This window comes from Pipistrellus kuhlii, unplaced genomic scaffold (assembly GCF_014108245.1).
Source record: "Pipistrellus kuhlii isolate mPipKuh1 unplaced genomic scaffold, mPipKuh1.p scaffold_m20_p_101, whole genome shotgun sequence".
Taxonomy (NCBI): Eukaryota; Metazoa; Chordata; class Mammalia; order Chiroptera; family Vespertilionidae; genus Pipistrellus; species Pipistrellus kuhlii.
In genome coordinates this window covers 616,606-635,169 of record NW_023425407.1, presented here as the reverse complement: position 1 = coordinate 635,169, position 18,564 = coordinate 616,606, and the positions used below count along the sequence as shown (strand labels likewise).

The 18,564-nt window shown below is 59.0% G+C and overlaps 1 protein-coding gene across 4 annotated transcripts in view; it reads right to left on the bottom strand.

Moving 5' to 3' along the window:
• Window positions 1-4: 4 nt before the first annotated feature.
• Window positions 5-18,564, bottom strand: part of SHANK3 (SH3 and multiple ankyrin repeat domains 3) — a 48,572-nt gene continuing 30,012 nt past the window's right edge. For 2 of the 4 annotated variants that reach the window (XM_036430149.2, XM_036430148.1), the window contains 4 exons: window positions 16,917-17,047; window positions 16,341-16,425; window positions 9,647-11,894; window positions 5-2,499 (listed from right to left, as the gene is read on the bottom strand). In XM_036430149.2, coding sequence (XP_036286042.1) covers window positions 1,908-2,499; window positions 9,647-11,894; window positions 16,341-16,425; window positions 16,917-17,047 — 3,056 coding nt within the window. In that variant the 3' untranslated portion in view covers window positions 5-1,907. Of the gene's footprint in view, window positions 3,479-9,646; window positions 11,895-16,340; window positions 16,426-16,916; window positions 17,048-18,564 lie in introns of all 4 variants that reach the window. The other 2 variants (XM_036430151.2, XM_036430150.2) reach the window with 2 other exon arrangements.

Genomic DNA, 18,564 nt, shown 5'->3' with positions numbered 1-18,564 from the left:
ACAGTTTCATTTCTTATAAATTTATTACATAATAATATTATAATAATTATTATCAATAATAATAATAATAATATAAGAAACATAGATCTCTGTGGGGTGTATCACAACATCAGGGTCAGGAGGCCTCAGGACTGGAGCAGGGGGAAAGCCCCTGGATGGAACTCCATACAAAAGGAGGGTGAAGCGGTACTGACCCTGTAAAGTTAAAAACCCAAATCGAACGGAACCAAAAACCCACAGGTGAGTGTGAGACCGAGTGTGTATGTGGCAGCCTGTTACAGTCACGGCTGCTGTGTGATCTGTTCTGTTAGTGAAGGGTGGCTGGATGTGACTCTGCCCAGGGAATGAGGCCGCTGGGCCGGGAGGGGGTTGGGCGGGCACAGACCGGCGTGCCAGGCCCCTGGGCTGTGAAAACATCTGTTTTCTGGGTTTTTTATTTTTATTAAAAAAAGCTAGAAATATAAACAGAAACTTGTGAGTGACGTGGATGGAGCTTAGTCCAGACTCCAAACCCTAGGTTTAAAAACATCCCAGGGCCCCCCATCCCACAGGTCATTGCTGAGTGTGGGGAGTCACAGTAAGGGGGGCTGGGGTGCCCTCGGGGGTCTCTGCTTCTCCCCAGGGTTTATGGTGGCCTGACTCTAGGGGCGTTTCCCTAGGATCCCTCAGAGTCCTGGTAGGGGGGCGGGCACTGCCTCCAAGGGCCCTGGGGGGCACCCCCAGTAGCAGAGCTGGCCAGGCAGCCTGCTCAGGCCAGGCAGGACTCTGGAGGGGCAGGTGGGACAAACGCAGGTCCCAGGGAACAGGGGGGCCTCGGACCTTCTTTGGAAGCGGATGGGGTGCTTTCAGGCATGCACCCTGCACATGCTCCCAAAACCCTTGCACTGGTTCAGGGCCCGCTCCCCACTCAGGCACACACGGGGCTCCGAGGCACTCAGTAGAACCCACAGTTTCACACAGTCACACGCTTGCACACACACAGGCGGGACAGGAGACTGGGGTCTGAGGCAGAGGCTTCTTTGCTGTAGTTGCCCAACAATGTGGGGAGGAGGCTAGACTCCTCCTGGGGAGGGACCCCGTGAGGGAGATGGCTGGGAGCAGGTGCCAGGGTCCATCCCCACCCCTGGCGAGGGTCTCCCAGGCCCCCAGACCTTGCTAGTGCCCTGCAGGCCTGGCAGCCTGCTGCCCCTCCTCCACGCAGCACCGAAGGGTCATCGGGCACGCTAGAGCTCAGCGAGGGGAGGAGGCCGAGGCAGAGCCCCAGGGCGGCTACTAGGACCCTGGCCAACCCCAGACCAGCTGGAGCATCCTCCGCCCACGTGGGGTGGCAGTGGCAGTGAGGGGCCAGAGATGGAAGACTGGACAGCCACAGGGAACCAGTAGGAGGCTGGGGGGTGAGGGGAGGCAGGAAGGGAAGCTATTAAGGACAGAGATATTTGTTCCTTTTCTCGTTCCAAATATAGAGTGGATTAAAATATGCAAAACGGGGGGGCTCCTTGGCCCCCAACCGAGAACCCCAATGTCTCCCCCCTCCCCCCGAGTCACCAAGGTGTGTCCTGACCCCTCGCATGCTGGACTAGGTCCCCCCTCTAGGAGCAGCCTCTGGAAGATGTGTGGGAGCCGGTCAGGCTGGAGACCCACCCCAACCCCTCGGGCTCCACCCTCCCGTCCCCACTTCCTGACCGTGTGCTGGGTTGGGGCTCGCCGGCCGCGGGAGGGCGCTAAGCAATGTACAGGGCAAGTCTCTGAGCCACGGCAAACAGGACGATTCATGCAACATTCCTGGCCCGGGCGCCTTAGTGGGGGGCAGGGGCCGAGCCTGCGGCCCGGGGTTGGTTGGTTGGGGTGGGGGTGGGGGTGGGGGCCCTGCCCGCAGGGCGCGGCCGGCGCATGGAGGGGGTGGGGCGTCAGCTGCCCTCCAGCTGCCTGAGCGCGCGCTCGATGTTCATGCGGTGGCCCACGCGCGTGACGCCCAGCTCCACGAAGTCGTCCTTGGTGAGGGCCGGCAGGTGTGCGCCCTCAATCTCGTGGTCCTCGAAGCGGTCGCGGTGCTCGCCCAGGTGGATGCTCTCCAGCCAGTCGCCCACGTCGAACTTGCTCCACAGCTGCAGCGGCTTCTGCTGGAAGGGCCTGCGCGGGCCGGGGCCTCCCGGGCCGGGGCCGGGAGTGGGCGAGGGCAGCGGCGAGGGCGAGGGCGAGCGGCTGCGCGCGCTCACGCTGCGCACCACGAAGCGCACCTCCTTGGGCTCGTGCGGGATGGAGAGGCTGGACGACTTGAGGATGGTGGGAGGCGTGAGGCTGAAGGGCCGCCCCGCGCCCCCCGCTCCCGCCCCCAGCCCCTCCACCCGCTCCAGCGACGCGGGCTTCACTGGGCTCGGGGCGCGCCGGGCCAGAGGGTAGCGGCCGCCGGGCCGCACCTGGAAGGAGGCCCCGCCGCCCGGGCCCCCAGGGCTGCGCTGCGCTGAGATGGAGCTCAGCTCACCGAGGCTGCTGAAGAGCCTGCGGAGGGAGAGGGGTCAAGGCCAGATGAGGGGCGCCAAGCGGGATAGAGAGGGCTCGGGGGAGCTGGGTCAGTGGCCAGGATGCTCAGAGGGGGCTGGGACTTAGGGCCAGAGGAAGCAAGAGGGTGGGGTGGTCATGGTTTTTCACCCGCCATTTGTTTGGGTCCCAGGTGAGAACCAGTGCCATGCTGGTGTGCGGGGAGGACCCCTGGACTGAGTGGAATGATGAGGGAGAAAACCAGCAGCAGCCCCCTACATTCCACAGGGACTCCAAGACCCGCCAGCCAACGGGAGAAAAGACAGCCTCTCCTGGCAAAGGGCTGCTGCCCATCCACCCGGCCCTGGAGGGGGAGGCTCTGGCAGAATCCTCCCCAGTCCCCATACAGCTCTGCTCTCAGGAGACCCAGAGCAGCCTGGGCTGGCTGCAGGGAGCTGCGTCGTGAGAAAGGCTGGCTGTGAACAAGCCCATGACACCAGACAGACCACGCGGACAAGCAGCACGTGCAGGGCAGGCCTGAGGCAGCGACACAATGACACCGTCTCCCTGCACAGGCCTGCACACGGCAGTAGCAACAGCATCCACATGTGTCACAGACATGCAGCAGCAGTGGCAGGGACCTGCTCGTGACAGAGATGCAGCACATGTGGGCGGGCATGCACACGCACACACCCACACCCACACACACTGTCGACAGATGGTACCTCATTTCCCAACAGCATCTGGCAGGACCCTCCAGTCCCCCACCAGAGTGGCCGTGGCGGGAAGCCTGCCTGGGGACTCCTCCAAAAAAAGCCCCTCCCATGACACCCCCCCTTCCATCCCCTAGTGTGGCCAGAAGCCTCAGGAGACTGCCAGGAGCCCTGGAGCCCCAAGAAGCAGAGCAGAGCGGAGACCCAGCGGCCAGGTGCAGCGCATGGACAGAGGCATGGGATGAGCATGCTCACTTACACAGCCGGTGCTCAGGACCACCGCGCAGCTAGACAGAGCAGCCACATGCAGATGGGCAGGAGAGAGCAATGAGAGAGAGTGTTAGCAGCCCGGCCCACACAGCAGGCGCGCGGCCCACAGTCACGACCACAGTCAGGGCAGCCAGGGGCAGGGACCCCTGGCCGGACACCCAGTGAGGGAGGAACTCCAGTGCAGTGGGCCCAGGTGTGATGGGGGGAGGGGGCAAATCTGAAGCTGCTGGGGTATGGAGGGAGACCAGACCGGGGCAGATCTGGCTGGCTCCTGGTTTGCCTGGAATCTGTTCTCTGGTTTGTGAGGTACAGACCAGAGAGTCCCACCCACAGGCTGTAATGATCACCCCCAGCCAGGCTCCAGTCCCGAGTACAGCAAGTGATCAACAGGCTTCTGCTACCTGATGTCTCATGGACCCTCACACTTGACTCTGCTCCCATCCCACCTGCCTCTCCCTGCCTCTGCCTTGCTAAGGAATCCCCTCGGCTCCCCCACCCATCTCGTGCCGTCTGAACTGGCACCCATCGCACAGCATGGAGTGCTCTCAGCATCCAACCTCTCCTTAAAGCAGGTTTTGTCTTTTCATCTCCCACCTGAGCAGGGCAGCCTCTCCCTGGAGACCTAGTTTTGTCCCTCCTTCCACTGGCCCTCTCTCCTCAGCCTCTTTCCCTACCATCTCCTCCCGACTCCTTTGACCCAGAGCAGAGCCTCTTGAAGAGGCCAAACCATGTCCTCTACCCCAGCAGAGAGGAGCTCCAAGGGCATCTGGGATGGGCCCAGGGAACAGACGCCAACCAGAAGTCCCTGCCTGACCACACCTGACCTCCATGGCACTGTGGAATGGCTGAGGCAAGAATAATAGCCAAGAGGGCACTGCAAGGAGGTGGTGGGTGTTGGGGGTATTGACCACTAGGGAGGGGCAGTGCTGGGAAGATGCTAAGTGGCCTGTGGGATTGGGCCCAACACAGGCACCCCCACACAGCAACCCTAGCCTGGGACAGAAGTATGATGACGACTTGGCAGGATCACAGCCAAGCTGCAAAGATGGTCTGTGTGGACTGTGCTGAAGCCTCCTGCCTGACAGGTGAGCCGGAGGCCTGGAGTGAGGGTGGGTCATGTGCCACCAGGCTAGAGTAGAGGGAGAGGGCCAGCACATGCCTAAGGCACCCAGAGCATCTTGAGGCAGGAGGCCTAGAGGAGCCTAGGGAATAGTCCAGGGCACAGCAGGAGTGGCTGGGGCATCACCGCCCAGGTGTCTGCTTCTCCTTCCTTTCCTGTTGGGGACAGGGAACTGCCCACATCGTCCTCAGGACAGGAGTCCCAGCCGTGTCTGCACACCATCACTGTCCATCACCCCTCTCAGCTGTCTGACTGCCCCCCAGCGAAGCTCCAACCACAGATGACTATGCCACAGCACCTGCCAGCCTCCCATCCTCTAACACACAGTCCCATCTCTCAGACGCCTTGGCAGCCCTCCTCCAGGCGGCTCAGCCAGACTCTCAGCTTCTCTCCCAGCGTCTGAATCTTGTACTGTCCTGCCTCATGACACCTCAGCCAGTGAGGTCTGGCCAGGCTGCCAGCAGGAGCACTTGCTGAACTGTGCACCTGCTACTTTTCACGGTGCCCTTCCCACTACTCTTCCTCCTACTTGGGTTTCCCAAGCTGCCCTTTTAGTTGGCACTTTCTCCCCCATTTTTGCTACAGCCAGTGTGCCCAAGAAGGCCACACAGGCAGCCTGGCCAGTCTGGGTATCCAAATATGCTCTTCTCCAACCAGTCCTCCCCTTACCAGGGGCCTATAGCCACCACTGGTGTCCCCAGGATTTCAGCCTCGTAGCTGACAGAGCCCAGCTCCCAGCAGTAACCTAGCCCTGCTCCTTGGCCCCAGACACCTGAGAAACCAAGGTGTCACGCAGGACCTTGCATCTCACTTCCTCGCAGCTTCCCTGAATTCGCGGTACCTAACACGAATCCAAGAACACAGATGCAGAGAAAGTGACACCAAACAAAAATAACGTGATTCCCAGGCTTGACTACTGTGGGCCGTTGGTGTCAACAGGTCAGAACACATCCACACTCTGGCCTGGCCTCTGCCTGAGGCCTCTGTCGTGTGGGAGCCTCATTTAGGGAGATAAGCCTGAACAGGAGCACAGAACTAGACACAGGCTTGTAAGCTCCACTCACTCCAGTGACAGTGCCCAACCCTGCTGACTTCAACCCTGACATGCTACTGTACAAACATCCCTACACCCCCTCATCTGCAGCACCTTCCCAATCCCCCATCACGTCTCCTGGGGACACTGGATGTGTCCCAACCTCCTATCACCTACAAGGATATCCAGAGCAGAAGGGGTGTGCCTGACAGGTGAGGACAGAGCAGAAGTGTGATGTATGGCCAGTGCCTTGGCCCCAGCACCCCCACTCCAACCAGCACACAGCAGGTGTCTGTTCAGATTTCAGAAGAACTAGCCTTGCAATCACATGGGGTTTCCTCCAGATCCCTGTCACACGTGTGAGCAGGATGGGGCTCAGAAGGAAAGGGTTTCTTGGGCATCACAGGAACTTTTGTGAAGCACTAACTAGTGGTCTACTGAAGAAGCTGACAGGCATGAAACTACAGCACATCAAAGGCACTAAGTACTGCAGGAGAGAAACCTTTTAACTTGGTGTTCCCCAAGCTATGTCACTACAAACTGTCCCCTATAAAACCGGATGTGAGGGCCATACAGCTGTAAAATAGCCACAGCAGAACTGAGTGTTGCCGTGGGGCTCAGAGATGCTATGGACCCCATCCCACTTGTGGGGTCGGATCTGACCACAGAGCCTGTAAGACAAATGGATCTCAGGCATATGGGGCCTAAGAGACAATGTGGGTTCTGAGCAGACTCCCAGACTAGACCCAAAGCTGGGCTCACAGAGCAGGTGGATGGCCTGATATCAATGTCCCCCAACCCAAGGGTCCTGAACCTCCCAGGCAGTACCTAGCAGCTGCATCCTCTATCTTCACCCAAAAAACAAAGAATGCCCCCAGCTGATGGGAGTTGATCGTTTCCACGAGTTACCAAGCTTCAGATCCATGACACATAGGGCGGCTGAACTCGCCCAGAAAGATCTCAGGCCACAGAGTATCTTGTGGCTAAAGGACATCAGAGCCTGGACTGAGTCACCCACTGAGCAGGAAAGGTGGGCAGAGAGGGGTGTGTCTGACAGGTGAGGACAGAGGTGAGGACAGAGCAGAAGTGTGATGTATGGCCAGTGCCTGTGGCCTCTACCAGGAACAGTCCTGGGAAGGAGAGTGTCTCCCTGGACATTTGTCTCCAAGGCAGGACCAGCAGAAGGGTCGTCACTGAATGAGAAATGACTGCCAGACTCTGGCCACCACTGGCTATAGGACAAGAGCAGCCCCGATGGGACCCACACACTGCCAGCCACAGGGAGCATGATCCCATGTACCACATTGCCCTGTGCACATGGCACATGGTACACGGCACTCTGCTCCGAGGGCAGAAAGGGGAGCAAAGGGAGAGGGAGGAAGTGTGAGCAGGAGCCCAGGGAGATACGGGGGAGAGGCAATTTCAGGCACCTGGCAGATTTGGGGCACTGAGTGGGATTGAGTGCAGTGATTTCAGAGCACGTGTGCATTGGTTACATACTCCTGATAAACAGTGCCGATCACAGAATGGATGCATGCGCTTCTGTGTGAGATGATTGTGCAAAAACCCCAAGTCTGTCACCAGGAGGGTCTTGGGAACAGAGGCTCCCAATGGTGGACAGAGAGCAGGACCCAGGTCAGACAGATGCAGCCACCTCCTGCTGGAATGGATTCTTCAGAACATCTGTTCTCTGGTAGCAGAGTGGCTGCAAGCTTGAACGGAAACGGCATGACATCCTCTCGGGTCACGCTCAACATGCATTTCCCCACAAGGACTCAAAAGTTAGCCTGGCTGCTCGCTGCGTGCCAATGACAGCAGAGCCATGAGAGCCTGCCACGCTGCAGCCCTGGGTGTTGAGCTTCACAGGCAGCATTGCCTGCCACCCCCACCATTGCACAGGCGAGGCGCCGAGGTTCACAATGTCTAAGTGACTTGTCCAAGATGACAGCGCTCAGATGCGACCGGCTGAGGGTTGAAATCCAGGGCCACACGACCCCAAAGTTGATGTCAGGCAATAAAGTGAGTTACCGAAGTTGGAGAGGGTCATGTCACAAGGATGTCTGTTGTTTTAGGCTGTCTAGCACCTGTACCTCTGGTAACAGCACCTGACTTTCCCTGGAGAACCTCCCTCTGTCTGTCCCTCCTAGTGCCAGCTCACTAACTGGGCAGACCCCATGCCCAGGCTTCCGGGACAAGCCTGGCCTATGACAGCCGTGTCTCCCTGGCCCCAGTGACGGGCTCAGGGAAGAGCAAGAAACCATGGGAAATGAATCAGAAGCTGGAATTCTACAGGAACTACTGAGTGAAGGAACAGATGGGATGCAAAGAACGTGCTTCTCGACCCCTCGTCTGAGAAATGAAATGAGCACAGGGTCCTGGCATAACCCAGAGCCAGGGGATAATGGCCCCTAATGCTGACAGGAGCAAAACACTGGGGATGACCTGTGGGATGATGAGTTCAGAGAGGGGCAAGTAGGAAGAGGCCAGCTGAGCAATCCCTCCCCCTCTGTGCTGTGACAGCCCCAGCTGTCCCATGGGAGCCAGCACAGCCAATGACAAGATCTGGGCTCGACAACCAGTAAACCTGAGCCACACATCTGTCCTGTGGGGTTTGTCCTGAGCCACCTCCCTAGATCTCAAAGCACAAAAGACAGAACTTGCATTAGGCTTCATTCTTTCATCTGTTTAGCAAATGTTTATTGAGGGTCTGCACTATACCAGGCACTGTGCTACCCACTTTAAATGGTTTTGATCGGGACCAAGGGGTACAGAGGGAGAAGCAGAGAGGATGGGGGGGCGGGGTTTGAGGCTGGTCAGGGAAGCCCACACATCCAAGTCCTGGGACTGCAGAGGCCTAGCACCCTAGCTGCTCATCCCAGTTGGACACTGGCCATGTTCACAATGCCTGTTCTGAGGGCACTTTCAACACGGCCCGGCCAGGAAAGGGGCTTTCACATGCCACTGGGAGATGGAAAAGGAAAGAGGGTCCCAGAGCAAGCCCCTGGGTGAAAGGAGCAGAGCCACACTCCTGGACCTCCGCCAGGCACTGGGAGCTTCCCAAGCTCCCACTTATCTTTTGAATCCTGAATTGGAAGAAGGCAGATAAGACAGCCCTTGTGAGTGACATCTGAACCCTCACTGCTTCGTGAACTCTGCCTTCCAAGTGGACAGGAAAGGGCTGGCTACAATGGTCACTGTAACAAGAAGGGGGAGCACTTGAGGGCAAAGAAGGGTCAACCAGTGACCAGCTTTGCCTCAGATCAGTACCCACGAGCCACAGGGGTCACCATGGGGACAAAGCCCAACCAGGGCACAGTGTTGCCCCTTCAAGTTCCCACCTTGGGCAGGAGGTGGGAAAGTAAGAGGGAGGGACGAGGAAGGTCAGAGAAGGCTTGAGGCCAGATGAAGGAAGCAGGGAGATGGAGTGGCTTCCATCTAAGGGTGGTTTCTCCATGCACCTTCAAGTCTGTCTAAGAGACTCTGAGCTGGTGCTGAGAGACAGAAATGTTTCTGGGACAGAAAATAAAAAGTTGGTATTGGGCTCCCAAAAAGGACATGGGGCAAGACACAAGCTACAGGAAGGTGGTCCTGGCCACATGGCAGCCATGTGGCCACAGGGGGTAGGACTCAGAGCCATAGGAAAGCCAAATAGCAGGGCAGGGAGATGCGACTCTGGACTGGGCCACAGATGCCCCTTAATGGCAGAGCAGCTTTGGTCCAGAGTGGGGAAGAGCTGCAGGAACTCGAGGAGGGAGCCTCCAGGAGAGCTGTGGAGCGGGGGCTCACCCGCAGCTGGACCTCCATCAGTTACTCTGCTCCCACTCGCTCCAAAAGGGTGGGGAGAGCAGCAGCCCTGACACTTTAGATCCCGAGCGAGCCTCCTGCCTCAGACAGACGAAGCAAGGCCAGATGAAGGACGGAGAGGTAGACGGAGGACAGGCAGGGGTGGGACAGAGGGAACCATGATGGACAAGAGGCAGACAGGGAGGCCCGTGAACATGGGATAGGACCCTCCCCAGCTGCCCTGCTCACCGAGCTGCCGCGATGGGCGACTTCTTAGAAGGGTCCAGCAGGCCGCCTAGGCCACTGGCTGGCTCCTCCCCCAGGGAGCGTGTGTCTTTGTTCAGCTGCTGCAGGCGGGAGCTGAGCTCACTTATCACAGTTGGTTTGTCGTCTTCAGGCCCAGGGAGCCCCCGGCTCTCCAGGGGGTCCCCCCACAGCTTGGACCTTCTCTGGAAGAGGTAGCGAGGGCGAGCAGGCCCAGCAGCAGAGGCCAGCCCGGCGGAGGCGGCAAGGTGCTGCTGGGCCATGAGCTCACTGTCCGAGGACTGCTTCAGTAGAGGGTCCCTGAAGGTCACCGGCCCCTTCCCCAGCGGGGACTTGAGCTTGGGCTTGGGAGGCACTGGTGGCTTCTCGAGTAGAAAAGTGTGTCCATCAGCGAAGGAGGTGTGGGTGTCGGTGAGCTCCCCGCTCTCGGAGCTCAGAGTGGACATGCTGGACACTGTGGAGATGGTGCTTGTGGTCTCCAGGTGGGGGTCGCTGGAACTGCGTGTGTCCACCTCCTCCACTCCAGAGTCAGCTGCAGACTCAGGGGCAGGGGGCAGCTCACTACTTGCCTTCCCTGAGGCCGGGCCTGGCACTGTAGTGGGTGAGGGACTTGGGCCAGGCAGTGGGGTGGCCAGAAGGAGCCCATTGGCAAACTCTTCGGGGGGTGGCACCAGCCCGATACGAGCCAGTTCCTCTCTGGTCTCCTCGTCGCTAGAGGACAGCTGGGCGGGAGGCAGGTTCACTGTAAAGACCAGCTCTGGCTCCTCCTCGGAGCTGCCCTGGCCTGGCCCAGGGTCTTTTGGGGCACTGCCAGGGGGCTGCACCCGTGGGCTGGGCAGGGGCTCTGCCACAACGGCTGACTGTGTGGGTGCAGGGGCCAGCTCCGGGGTGCCTGCGCGCTCCTCTTCAGCCCCCAGCCCCCTGGGCTCCTGCCCGTTGCTGGTGGCGTGGACCACAATGAGGCCGGCGGGCCGCTGCAGGGACGTGTCCAGGACGCTGAGAATCATGGACTTCTTGTCCTCAGGTGACTTCCGCTCCTCTCGGGAGGCCTTCTCGGGCTCCCTGCGGGCAGGCACAGGAACCCAGGCGGGGCTCCTGGGGGAGAAGGCCGGGGAGGCCAGGGCTCCTCGCTCCGAGTCGCGGGCTTGAACATCCACAAACAGGGGCCCAGCCCGGTCGGCATCAGGGCTGTGCACAGGTGTGGGGGACCGGGAGGGCGTCTGGGAGGCCAGCGCCCGCTCCCGGGCAGCCAGCGCCAGGGCCAGGGGCGAGCTGGGGTCCAAGGGTTTGCCGGTGAGCGGGTGGATGAAGGTGGAGCCGGAAGGCCCAAGGCTCGGGCCGCTGACCAACGGCTTCAAAGCAGAGACTGGGGAGGGCAGCAGGAGGTCACGGCCGGTGGCGGCACTGGCCCCTAGGAGCCGCTCATCGATGGAATGGGAGGGCTGCAGGGACGGCAGGTCGGCGCTGGGAGGGCTGCCCTCGATGGCGCCCACCGACAGGAACACGGTGGACCGGCGCCGCTCCTCCAGCCGCCGGTCCTTGGCCGGGCCCGGGCCTCCAAATGCCAGCCCGCTGTCCCCAGGGCTGTAGTCGAGGCCACCAGGCCGAGGCCCGCGGTGCGTCGGGGAGGGATCGCGCGTGAAGGTGCCGCCCCCCGGGCCCGGGCTGCCCACGGCCAGGCCTGCGCGCTCCTGGGCCTCCTCCACCTGCAGCTGCTTCACCAGCGGACTCTTGCGGCGCTGGGGCTTGGACGGTGTGAAGAGGCTGGCGCTGAAGGCGCCCAGGTTTGCGTAGGGGCTGTCGGGGTCCGGAGGCCGGGGCCGGCGCTTGGGGCGCTCTGGCGGGGTGGCCGCGGGCGGGGGCCGAGCAGCGTCGCCCGCCTCCGGGGCCGAGTCCTGCAGGATGATCATGGAGCGCGCGCGCTTCTGCCGCTCGGGGTAGGGCATCTGGCCCAGGGCCGCGCCCGCCTCGTACAGGCCTGCGGCGCCGGCACCCAGACGCGCTTCTAGGCCCGGTTTGAAGCTGGAGCGCACCGTGTCATAAGCCCGGCCTGGCGGGGGCGGCGGCGAGAAGGCAGGGGGCGCCCCTGAGTCGAAATAATAGGGCGCGGGTGGGGGCGGCGGCGCAGTCTGCGGCGGGGGCGGGATGCCACGGCCCTCGCGCCCAGAGTCTTGCATCGACGTGCTCCGAGGGAAGCGCCCCTCCAGCAGGGATGCCAGCTTCTCATCCTCCCCTGCGGACAGAGGGCCCCGTGAGACCGGCCAGGCGCTGGGAGCCGGAGACTTCAGGGAGGGCCCTTGGGCCCCAGCTCCTGCCCTTGGCAGAGGCCACCCAGTCCTTTCACCCCAGGGCAGCCAGTGTCCCCCTCCCCCCTATCTTAGAACTCAGCGGCAGGTGCTAGCTCCACCAGGGGATGGGGTCAGGACTGGCACTGGTTTGGGGATTGGCCAGCAGGGGAGACTCTGGGAGCCCAAAGCAGAGCATCTGAGCAAGGCCCGGGATCTGCACCCCAATACCATTGCCAATTTCGAGGGGGAGGTTCTTATGAAGAGGAGTCAGTTCAGATATAGGGTAGAGGGGGGCCTGGAGAAAGTACCCAATCTCTGACCATGCAACTTAGGGCCAAGATCTGCCCCAAACCTGAGGCAAGAAGGGGCTCAAATGAGACACTGCAGGAGGGTAGGGGCAGCCCCCTAGTAATGGGTGGGAGGGTGCCAGGGTGCAGGGCTTCCCACCGAATCTGATCACAGCTCAGATCCACAGTCTGCAACCTGCAGATTTCCGCGAGGGCCTGGGATCAGCCAGAGGCAGACAAAGGGGTACTTTCTGAGCAGGAAGGATCCACTGCAGACACAGGGACAGAAGGGCTGTGGCCAGGGAAGCCACGCCTCTGGCAGGGAGACAGCTGATGCCCAGGTAAGGCGGTGCCTGGTGCCTGTCCAGTCCAGGGCCAAGTAGATGGAGTGGACTGAGAGGCTGCCAGTCACTGGAAGGGCAGGAGGGAGGATGGAAATGGAACTGCAGGCTGACCACCCCACATGTTTCTGTTTTACTCCCTGCTCGCTGTGCAACCCCAGGCCAAGCCCTGAGCCCCTCTGAGCTTCAGTTCTCTCCTGAGCAATACACACTCTAAAATAAACCCCACTCTGCCTGCCTCGGTCATAGTTCGGACCCAAGCAAGGGCAGGTGAGAGTGCTCAGGGCCCGCATCTCCCTGCTGCCCACCTGCAGACTGGCAGGGCCTCCTTGTGGGCACCATGTGGACACCTGTGCTGCTGGTGTCCACGGCTCAGTCCAAGGAAAGTGCATTAATGGCTCTCATGTCAACACACACAAGTCTCTCATGGAGTGCCTTTTGGGGATCTGCCACCTGGCCTCCCTCTGGACTGGGTGATATTTTTATGAACTCACCAAGATGCCTCTTGCCTGTCCCAACCGCCTCCCCTGTTGGCCAGTCAGCACTCGCACCAGGCCACCTACACCGGTTTGCTTCTTGACCTGCCTAACAGCTCTCGTACCCCTGGCTCAGCACGGGTGAACTTTTGTGTAAAAAGGCCTTACTGTCTGTGTCTTTTAACCTCTCAGCACTTCAGTTTCCTCATCTCAGGGGCACTGTCCTCCCTCTCCCTCCCCCATTGTGGGCCTGAGTGAGGTGGAGCCATTTTGAGCTCACAGCACAGGGCTAAGCACCTAGAAAGGACCCAGAGGGGACCCAGGCTGTCGTCGTCATCATTTCAGGTCTGCCTTCCACCCCCTGAACAGGAACACAGTATATAAACACCCACCGCCCGTGGGTGACATGGGTACACAGGTAAAGTCAGTGTCCCTAGAAGCTGCAGGGGGTGTGGTGTGCCAAGTTCTAACGTCAGGTGAGCTCAAGTCCCTTGCGTTGGGATGAAATGAGGAATCTGTTCTGATGCCATCTTGGGTGGGCAGTCTTCTGCCCAGATAGCAGCAGCGAGCATTGCCCCAGCATTTGAGTGCCGCCCCCAAATGCTAGACCAACACCACCGAGCACAAGCAGTGGCCCAGTGTTCAGCTCAGTGCAGCCCCTGCGGGAGTCTCAGAGCGGCCCTTGGAGGTGGGCAGGTGCTAGGTGGTCCCCACATTTCCACCCTGAGGTTTCAAGGATTGGACTGTGTGCCCAGTGCCACACACCCAGGACAAGGGGTGGGTACTCCAAGGAGTCTGGTAACTTGTTCGGCAGGCCAAGGAGAGGGATCAAAGATGAGCAACTTTTGCCCTGGCTGTTGTTGCTAAGTGGTTATAGCACTGGCCTACGTACCAAAAGATCTCGGGTTCAATTCCCAACCAAGGGCACATGTCTGGGTTGCAGGCTGGAGCAGCCAATCGATGTGTCGCTCTCACATCTCTCCTCCCCCCTCCCCCGCTTCCTCCCACTTTCTCTGAAAATCAATGGAAAAAATACTGGGATGAGGATAAAACAAAATGATGAGCCCCTCTTAGCTCATTCATGGCCAGAGCACTAGAAGGTCTGAGAGGGTGGGTGGGAAAGAGCTGCTATCCGCATCTGGGCTTATGTCCCAATGGGCAGGCACTTGGATCTGTACCCTTCTGTCCTGGAACAGCCTCTGGCAGAGCAGCTGAGGGACAGCCTCTGGTAGAGTGAGGTCAGGTGGAGAATAGTGCTTCTGGCAGGCCCAGGTCAGAGGGAGGCAGAGACAGAAGGCCCCGGATGAAGCAGGAGAGGGCCGGGGCCGGTCCCCAAGACCCAAGGCAACTGGAAGCCCACAGAGGGTCAACTACAGGATGAGGCGTGATTTCTGCTCTGTAGAAGCCCTCCCCCCCGACCTGTGGGTGGAGCTGGGGAGGGAGGTCTGAAGGACACCAAAGCTGTGGTCCAAGAGCAAGACACTGAGGCCCAGCCAGGCAAGGCTACAAAGCTGGTGAGGAGTCAGGCAAGAGGCATTTGAGGAGGCAGTGAACCCCTAATTTGTCAGGGGAAGCAGAGAATAAGGAGGAAGCCATGGAAGACTCCCAGGGCTTAGGCCAGTGGGGGGAGGGAAGTACCACAAGCCACTCCAATGTGGCTGCAGTCTCACCGATCCTCTTCCTCCCCTTCCCCCTACAGAAAAGACCTGCAGCAGTCCCTGTAGGACCATGCCACCAATGAGGATGGCCTTTATCAGTAACTCACCACATGATCTCCTAGAAACTCCCACTCATCCTACATTCCAAACTCAGATATGCCTCTTAGCCTGCGGACACCCAGGTGTGGCTGGTACCCCTAGTTGTCTCTCAATGGACATGCTCCTTCATACTCACCACAACTGCCAAACTGAGTTGTCTATACCTCCCCCAACTGAGCCCCTACACCTGGCCCAGGGTCATCCTAGAGTGGGCATCAATCATCAGAAGTCCTAGTGTGAATGAGGGATTGGGGTTTGGGCAGCTGATTGGCCAGATGGGTGGACAGAAGACAGACAGGTAAGGCAGCTGTGTGACCCTGGGCAAGTCACTTGGCCTGTTTGCCTCAATTTTGTCATCGTCGGTAACACAGGTACTATAGTGTTACCTCCTCAGGGTTCCTCTAAGGACTATGTGTGGCAGTGAGCATAAGCAGTGTTGGTGTGACTGCTGAAGGGGAATTTACTGGTTAACACATGATAGGTGTGGTAAGGTGTACATGGACAGATAGATGGGCAAGTGGACAGGTCTAGGGGTAGATGGATGGACAGGTGAGCAGAAGAGGGCACTGGATGCCTAAAACAGTGGTTGGCAAACTCATTAGTCAACCACTGGCCTAGAAGGATGAGCAGCAGGTAGGGCTTGTCAGATAACCAGGCCTACGGTCAAAAGAGAACATGGCCAAGTGTGGGGCATGACACTGGCTGGAATGTGATGTCCCGTGGAAACAGGTGCAGAGGCAGGGAGACCAAGGACACGGCCTTGAGAAAGCTACATGGTGATGTGGTGTGGTCTGCTCCTGGGGGAGGACAGAAGGAACCACGTTGGTGTGTGTGGGGCTGGGAGAAGCCTGAACAGCAGCTGCGAAGTGTCCTACAACTGGGAGAAGAGTTACATGGACAGGGGCCAGGAAAATCAACTGCGATTTGAGGTCCAAAAGAGAGGGCTGATCACGTGCGCCAGGAGGAACGCCCTGGGAAACACTGGTGACCATGATTTGAGCAACTTCAATTTTAGGTACAGAGCAGCCTTCCCCAGGCTGCAGGCAGGAAACAGAAGACAGTAAGTACAGGTGACTTTGGAGCAATGGACTGTGAAGGAAAGGAGAGGTATTGAAGAATAGCTGGGGTTTGGGGTAGGAGCAGGTTCAAAGGGAGGGCAGTTTTAGGACCAGAAATATGACATGTACTCAGGCATCCAGTATATAAGACAAGGCCCAGCAAATAAGACAAGATGGGTGGGAGCCGTGGATTTGGGGGAGAGGTACCCACTGGACAGGAAGCCGTAGATGGGTGTGGGGGAGAGTCTCAAAGGGCTGTTTTAGTAGGGTATCTCTGGGTTTGCTGAAGGACTGACCTTCCCCCACACCCAAAATATGTCCACATATGAGATCCCTGGGCTGGAGCCAGGGAGAGGCAGGACTCAGAAGGGAACTGAAAACCCAGTTGAAGGTGGAGAGAGAGGGCCCTCCAGCCCTGTGTCCACCCGGCCCCATCCCCCCCGGCCCCGTGCAGACCCCAGCCCGGCCGTACCTACAGACTTGGTCCGTGGAATCCCCTTCCGCAGGGAGCCCGGCAGCTTCTCTGGGCCTGGGAGGCCCTGGCGCTCAAACAGTGACTGTGGGAGTCGGGATGGTACATGGAGGTTCTGCCCACACTCTTCCTAAGCCTCAGCTCACCATGCACTGTCCAGCGTGCTGGTGCCCAGGCACCTGCCTCCATAGCAGGGCCCGGCAGCAGGGCCTGGGCAGAGCATTGGGCAGGTTGATGCCAAGGTGGCTGGAGCAGACAGCAACCCTGGATGTGGCCCAGGGGGTGCCCAGTAGGAGGAGTGGGCCAGGAGACTAAGACACAGTATGTGGCAGGAACAGGGCTGGCACAGAACCTGCCTAAGGAACTGAAAGCCACTCAGCACGTGGTCAACTGTAGCCATTCTGGGGTGGCCCCAACTGTCTCCAGGAGCCTGGGGGAACTTCACAACAGTTCCTAGAGTGTGGGATCCACTAGAGTGTGGGATCCAAATGGTGGACCCACCCCAGAAAATGTGCAAGCACCCATGCTCCACCCAGCCTTCAGCCCACACCCACACTCAGCCACCCAGCAGCTTACACTGATCTCGGCCGGGGTGATCCTCCGGCTGGTAGGCCGCTGTTTGACGGTGGCTGCTCTTGAGTCAGCATCCGCGATGTCAGGCCTCAGTGTGGGCTCCGCGGCGGCCGCCAGGATCTCATCTAGTTTCTCTGCACAGCCAAGAAAGAGTCTTCTCAGCCACCATGACCTTAAGCAGCCTCAACGTTCTGTCTTCCCCACAAGGCTGGTCCATCCCGTGCTGAGCCCACCTCAGACATCTTACTCCCCAGGGCTGCTTCAAGACCTGGGATGAAGGTCCTCACACCAGAACCCAGGTTCTGCACCAGCCTGCCTCTCCACCCTCGGGGAGGCTCCAGGGCACCCTAGAGATCCCACTCCAGGAAAAGGCCAACTGACCCTTAGAGGGAAGACCCAGACACATTGCTGAGAGCCCAGGGTCTCCCAAGATTCTGTGTCCTTTGCCTTTCACTTTTCTCCTCGGCACAAGGCATCACCGTCCAGGCCCCAGCGCACAGGACAGACCTAGAGTCCAGCAGGTGCCCACGAAAGATGCAAATCAATAAAGAATAAAAGAAAACAGCTGACTGCCCCAGGCTGCTCAATAAGCCAAAGAACCTCCATCCAGGTGGGAGGTGCCAAGAAGAGGGTGTGGGGGACAGTTGGGAGGGACAAGGGCTGAACAAGGCCAGGGGTAAAGACACTGGGAGGCCTTCTCAAATCTGCTGTTAAAAAAAAAAAAAAAAAGCTGTTTGTTTTCATTAAAGCTGGTTGATGATTTTAAAAGTGTTGTTTTTTATGAACAACATGACTTGGAAGTTTTGTTAAACAAATGCGAGTATCTGAGAGCTATCAGGTCCAGCTAGAGATGGATGGGTCCAGTTGAGGCCAGCTACAGGGTGCAGCAGGATGCCTACCTGCTGCCAGAGGACTCTCTCGTTCAGGAAACCTGCCCAATCCATCCTTCACTCAGGTTCCAAATCCCACCCTCCCAACCCAGGGGCTGAGCCAACTCTAGAGGCCCATGTGTCAAGTCACCCAAGTGCCCCACGTGGAAGAACATCTGGGTTCAGACTTGACACCTACCAGCACCTGCCGTCCCATCTCTGCATCCGCCCACCATCACCGTGCAAAGTAGATAAACTCCTGAGATGTCCGGTACCCAACCCAGACCAGACCCACCCTGTACACTCACTTTCCTGAGGTAAATTCTTTATGACTCAGATGAAACAGCACACAAGCGGCACCTACCTCAGTGTTGTGAGAACTAGCACATACATAGAGGTACCACCACTGTGCCGGCTCTGAGCAGGCACCAAGCACCGAGCACATGTTTGCTACAATCAGCTCCATAAGCTGCCCTGCAGCCCAGGGCACACAGCCTGGCCCTGACACGGGAGCTCCACCAGTTTGAATTCACCCAGGCCCAGGTGCAGACCAGAGAGGCCCGTTAGAGGCCCCTTGTTTATTTTGTAATGAGGTGAATGCCTTCCCTTTGGAGCTGAGACCATTTAGGTCCCAGGCGATTTCCAGAGTGGGAAGTGCTTCACCTCTCGTTCCACAACAACCACAGGAAAATATTGTTACTGCCCCCATTCTATCCAAGAAGAAACCGAAGCTCTGAGAGATAAATTGCCCAGATCACAGACCCAGTAAGTGAAAGGTCAGA